Source organism: Rhinopithecus bieti, unplaced genomic scaffold, assembly GCF_001698545.2.
Source record: "Rhinopithecus bieti isolate Rb0 unplaced genomic scaffold, ASM169854v2 scaffold_7308, whole genome shotgun sequence".
NCBI lineage: Eukaryota > Metazoa > Chordata > Mammalia > Primates > Cercopithecidae > Rhinopithecus > Rhinopithecus bieti.
In genome coordinates, this window is record NW_016805423.1 from 663265 (window position 1) to 669789 (window position 6525).

Below are 6525 nucleotides of genomic sequence, written 5' to 3' on the forward strand. Positions count from 1 at the left end.
AAAAAAAGAAAAAAAAGAAAAGGTTATGTAATTTGCCTAAGGTCACACAGTTAAGCGGCAGAAATGAGATACGAACCAAAGTCTGATTCCAGAGTTCATAACACCATGTTATAGTGCCATCTTCGTACTTCTATCCTCATCTCCAATAGACACTAGCATTTTCATTTTTAAGTAAATTGTAATATATATTAGGAACTTGTAAATTAAGTACATTGCAATATATATTAGGAACTTATGACTCCTACTAAACATAAGTATTAAAATTGTTCTTATTCACACTAAGGAAGCATAGCTTTGTCTACAGAGTTTACTGATCAGTAAGTCAGGAGAGATGGGTTCTAGTTTTATAGGCTCTTTGACCCTTGGTTTCATAATACAAGGAATAAAGGACAATAGTATACTTATAATTTATAGATATACTCATGAGAATGAAAATGCTTAGATGGAGTTAAAGGTGATGCAATACTATAAAACATTCCGGAAAGTTTGTTTTTTTAACAGTTTTGTTAAAATGTAAACAAGTTTGTTTTATAAGTAAAACCCTTTTTATTTTTTGCAAGTACAATTATTTTGCAGTCACATCTAGGAGAAAAAAATAACTTTGTTCGATGTCTACATGTTGTTGGTAAGATGGGAAGGAAGAAGAAATCCAGTAGAATTTTAGACTACTACTATAAAAACAAAGTAGAAATACTAAGTTCTTAATAAACCATCAGTAAAACTCTGAAGTTAAGAGACTCATAACAAACTAACATGTTTTACAGCAGTTCTTTCCATTTATTTGAGCAGTAGGATCTCTTTTCAAACACATGGCATCCAAAAGCCTAAGAGATACTACGTAACAAACCTATTATTCAAAAAGCTCCCCTAGGGCCAGGCGCGGTGGCTCACGCCTATAATCCCAGCACTTTGGGAGGCTGAGGCAGAAGGATCACAAGGTCAGGAGTTCAAGACCGGCCTGGCAAACATGGTGAAACCCCATCTCTACTAAAAATACAAAAATTAGCTGAGCATGGTGGCGTGTGCTTGTAATCCCAGCTACTTGGGAGGCTGAGGCTGGAGAATCGCTTGAATCCAGGAGGTGGAGGTTGCAGTGAGCCATGACCATGCCACTGCACTCCAGCCTGGTGACAGAGCGAGACTCCGTCTCAGAAAAAAAAAAAAAAAACTCCCTTAAATCAAAAGCAATTTTAAGAATTAATTATAAAATATTTTACTGTAGATTTTCTCAGATGCTTGGTGATCCACTGAGATTTACTATCACTTAATCCTTACAAAGTCAGTAAACCACTAGCAGCCTTAGAAAGGAAGGTTTAAGAAACTAATCACCTGCCCTACACCAAGTACCCTTGGCTGAAGGATAGTATATAAAATTGCTGGCTGGGTGTGGTGGCTCATGCCTGTAATCCCAACACTCTGGGAGGCTAAGACAGGAGGATCACATGAGGCCAGGAGTTTGAGACCAGCCTGGCCAACATGGTGAAACCCTATCTCTACTAAAAATACAAAAATTAGCTGGGCATGGTGGTGCACACCTGTACTCCCAACTACTAAGGAGGCTGAGGGAAAAGAATTGCTTGAACCCGGGAGGAGGAGGTTGCAGTGAGCCGAGATTGTGACACTACACTCCATCTTCAGTGATGGAGTGAGACCCTGTCTCCAAAAAAAAAAAAAAAAAAAATCGCTTTCAGTTAATTTGTGGCTTCTTTATACCAGAGCATCCCGGAAAATTTGGATGATCTCCTGATGTGATACAATACTAAAGCATAAGTAAATGGTTTGAGAAAAGTCAATTCTGTAGTACGGATATAGTGTAAATAAGAAAGGAATGCTAGGAATTCCCTCTCAAGAAATATGGTGGGCTAGGATCTTTGAAACCCTCTCACTAAAAACACTTCAAAATATAGGATAAAATATTAAAATCCAGACCACTAAAGTGGTTACTAAATCTAGAACATTAAGTAGTTACTAAAGCTAATGGTTAGTCAAAATCTATTAAATATTTGTGCAGTAACCCAGACCCTTGGAATGCAAAGGTATCACACAAGAGACAGGAGCCAATCCTTTAGATTCATAAAAATTAGAGGTAAAGCAGAGTATATCCTGAGAGAACAAATCCAGAACCCATGAAGAGACATATCTTTAGTAAAGAGACCAAAACCAACCAACCAACCAACCAAGCAACCAACAACAAATCCGCCCTGCAAAGGAAAAGGTCAAGAACACTGGCTTTGGGTCAAGTGGAAAAAATATCTCTCTTGAGAATTTGTTCATCAGAGGCTGGTCCTCAAAGTAGGTTTGGGTATAAATTCATACTAGCTGGATGGTCTAAGAAACCTCCAGCCAACACACCAACTTAGAGGTGTACTGAATTTGTAAACTCCTAGGCACCTAGACCCAAACATGAACCTTTTCTGGGGTAACAAATCCCTACCCCAAGTTTCTTAGAATTCCTAGAGTCCTAGTAAGTACAAGTTCACAATAAAAATCACAAAACACGAGAAAACCAGGCACCATAAACAATAACCAACAGAACAATTCACAGATATTTTGATAGGTTTAATGTGTTTTAATAAATAAAGAACAAAAAATACAAATACAAAATGACAGACTTGGCTGGGTGTTGTGGCTCACACCTGTAATCCCAGCACTTTGGGAGGCTGAGGTGGGAGGACTGCTTGAGCCCAGGAGTTCAAGACCAGCCTGGGTAACATAGTAGCACCCCATCTCTATTTTTAAAAGTAAAAAAATAAATGACAGACTATTTAAAAAGCTAAAACTTCTAGGAATTGAAAAATTATTAAAACAGAAAATTTAATGGATGGGTAAAACAGATTAGGCAATAACTGAAGAGACGATTCGTGATCTGGAAAATTAAGTGACCCATATACAAAGCAAATGGGAGGTAAGAAAATATAGAGAATGGCTGGCCGGGCGCGGTGGCTCAAGCCTGTAATCCCAGCACTTTGGGAGGCCGAGACGGGCGGATCACGAGGTCAGGAGATCGAGACCATCCTGGCTAACCCGGTGAAACCCCGTCTCTACTAAAAAATACAAAAAAACTAGCCGGGCGAGGTGGTGGGCGCCTGTAGTCCCAGCTACTAGGAGGCTGAGGCAGGAGAATGGCGTAAACCCGGGAGGCGGAGCTTGCAGTGAGCCAAGATCCGGTCACTGCACTCCAGCCTGGGCGACAGAGCAAGACTCCGTCTCAAAAAAAAAAAGAAAATATAGAGAATGGGGGAGAGGCAATATTCAAAGAGATAATAAACATTTCTCAACCTAACAAAAAGCAAAAAACCTACTAATTCTCAGATTCAGAAAGCACAATGAATCTCAAGCAGGACAAATAAATGGTAAAGCTCTAGGACACAAAAACCAAAAGGAAGACTATCTTAAAAACAGCCAGAGGATAAAGACAGATTGCCTATAAAGGAAGACAGACTGACATGTGACTTCCTATCCAGCAGTCAGGGAAACAGATGACAATGAAACATTATCTCTGTGCTTAAACAAAGAAACTGTCTAGAACTGTATACCCAGCTGAACAGTCTTAGAGAAACTAAACAAGTCTCTAAAGGGTATTATTTTAGGAAGAAAGAAAATGATTCCAGAAGAGAGGTCTCAGATGTAAGAAGAACTGGGGAGAACAAAACAACAGTTAAACGTGTTAGTAAATGAAACAAATATTGACTATATAAAAGGATAATGCCTAATTGTGAGATTTTAAAAGATAATGAAAATACTAGACAAAATCACATAAGCTGAGTACGTTGATGAGTGGGGAGAGGGAGAAGGGCTAGTTGTGATCATTAACATATTCTAGGCCGGGCTTGGTGGCTCACGCCTGTAATCCCAGCACTTTGGGAAGCCGAGGCGGGCAGATCACCTGAGGTTGGGAGTTCAAGACCAGCCTGGTCAACATGGAGAAACCCCATCTCTACTAAAAATACAAAATTAGCCAGAGGTGGTAGCACATGCCTATTATCCCAGCTACTTGGGAGGCTGAGGCAGGAGAATCATTTGAACCCGGGAGGTGGAGGTTGCAGGGAGCCAAGATCACGGCCACTGCACTCCAGCCTGGACAACAAGAGCGAAATTCTGCTTCAAAAAAAAAACAGTTTTCTAAGGTTCTTGTTTAATTCGAGATAGATTAAAATTCTGATTAACTTTAGATTTTAGGTTATGATACACATTAAATTTATTTAAATTTATATATTTTTGGCTATATTAGGTATTTTATAAAGTCTCTTTTTAATAAAAAAGAAGTAATGATGTTTATAATGCTTCACTGGCAATTTACCTTACTACATAAAAGAGTACATACTGAGGTGGTAGTCCACAGTACAGTGTTTCATGCATTAAAGACCACAATAATCCAGTAAGAGGCATTTGTTACAAGGTTTTAATAAAAGGCTCATGCTATTAGAAACTCACACACAAATCAAGCAATGCCTGTATATACAACAAATCAAAATAGAGCTAGTTAGCTGAAGAGAGAGAGGGTTAAAGGATTCAGGACCCTATTGTCTTGCCTGCTCAGAAAAAAGGTTGTGAGCAGAACTTAAAGGAAAGAAAAAGGTTGATTTAACTTAAAATCTAGAAAACTTGGCAGAGATCACATATGTATGTATTAGGCTACTAAAATATTTCTTACTAACTACAAATATTAATCAAGCATTTCTTACCTACTGTGGAGCTATCATTTTCATATTGAGAGAGCAGATCTTCATCAGCTTGCTCATGCTTTTCACTAGGAGCAAAGTCTTTCTTAGAGAAGCTGCTGTTCTTCTTTTTTAAAAGAGCTGCTTTACTTTCAGGCTGATGTGAAACTGGAATTTCCACGGGCTGGTAATTGGCATGGATATATGGTTCTTCAGAAAGCATATAACCTTTACTGAAACACTCCAGCAACCACTTTGCTCCCACTACATGAGGCCTACAAAAACAGCACATAGTTATGTATCAGTGCAAGCTATAAAACCATCACCCCACTTGTCATGCAGTTTCCAGAACTGCATGGATATGCAATTGTAAGAAAAATTATGTAGTAGAAATTGATTTGAATTAAAAACTGAAAAAACCTGTGGGCCGATTTATTCCAAAACTGCTTCAATTCATCATCATAATCTCCCACAATAACGTGAGTTACATCTTCATTAAGCTGGTTAAAACGAACTCCACCTCCACTGTTAATAAGTCTTCTCAGTTTATCTAGCTTTCTGCCACTAAAACCGCAAAGATATATCTGCAAGAAAGAAAATATTTAATGTATATAACATGCTTTCTCTCAATAGAAAAAAACTAAAAATATATATCTAAATCCACAAAATATATATCTAAATCCACTGTGTATAAATAAAACAACTTGTGTACATTTAAGATACATGAATAAATATATTCTGAAACTTTCGATTTTTTAACTGTTCTGTAACATTGATTTTTTAATCACTCTTTACAATCTCATACAGCATTATTATCTTTCACAGTAGATATTTGATAAGTATTTTGAGGCTATAAATAAAATAGAAGCCAGATTCCAACATCTTCTAAATATCAGTGCATACCAATTTCTAAAATGTAGGTAACTTCTTTAACTGTGAAGCTTACTTGTAAATTTTAAAGTAATTATAAAAGTAAATTGTAGTTAGCTGTCTGAATTCAGAACACCTGGGCTTAAATTGTGTGTGTGTGTGTGTGTGTGTGTGTGTGTGTGTGTGTGTGTGCGCGCGCGCAGGCAGGGAGGAGGGGGGGGGGGGGGGGGGGGAGGGGTGTTTCCAGCTGCCAATGATTAACGACAATAGGCAAGTTGCTTACACTCTTTAAACCAATTTTCTTACCTATAAATTGATGTTACCTTATTCACAGAGTTGACTGAACAAAAAATATATGTACATCAAAGAACTGAACACAATGCTTTGAGGATAACATGTATGCAGTTAATATATTTTTAACTACCAGGATGTATATATTTAAATCAATTTAATCAATATAAAAATCATTTTACCTCTATTTTACATAAGGTGATCTTAAAAAAAATTTAAGTATAACAAATCTATCCCAAACTGTATTTACACCCCAAATTAAATCACCCCCATTACTAGAATATATTTTAACAAATAATTGGAATCATATACTTTCTATATGTAAGAAATAATTAAAAGTTATATCTAGAATTAGTAGTCTAGGATAAAAGATCATACAAAACATCTCTGGGACAGGTGTGGTGGCTCATGCCTGTAATCCCAGCACTCTGGGAGGCCAAGGCGGCAGACCACTTGAGGTCAGAAGTTCAAGACTAGCCTGGCCAATAAGGTGAAACCCCATCTCTACTAAAAATACAAAAAATTAGCCAGGCGTGGTGGTGGGCACCTGTAGTCCCAGCTACTTGGGAGGCTCAGGCAGGAGAACGGCATGAACCCGGGAGGTGGAGCTTGCAATGAGCCGAGATTGCGCCACCACACTCCAGCCTGGGCTACAGAGTAAGACTCCATCTCAAAAAAAAAAAAAAAAAAAAAAAAAAAAAAA

At 37.9% G+C, this 6525-nt stretch overlaps 1 protein-coding gene across 3 annotated transcripts in view; it reads right to left on the reverse strand.

Moving 5' to 3' along the window:
* The window catches only part of TOPBP1 (DNA topoisomerase II binding protein 1), a 64759-nt gene that overhangs the window by 46131 nt on the left and 12103 nt on the right, over nucleotides 1-6525 (reverse strand). For all 3 annotated transcript variants that reach the window (XM_017872417.1, XM_017872418.1, XM_017872419.1), the window contains exons 9-10: nucleotides 5082-5245; nucleotides 4686-4936 (exon numbers count right to left, since the gene is read on the reverse strand). In XM_017872417.1, coding sequence (XP_017727906.1) covers nucleotides 4686-4936; nucleotides 5082-5245 — 415 coding nt within the window. The remainder of the gene's footprint in view (nucleotides 1-4685; nucleotides 4937-5081; nucleotides 5246-6525) is intronic.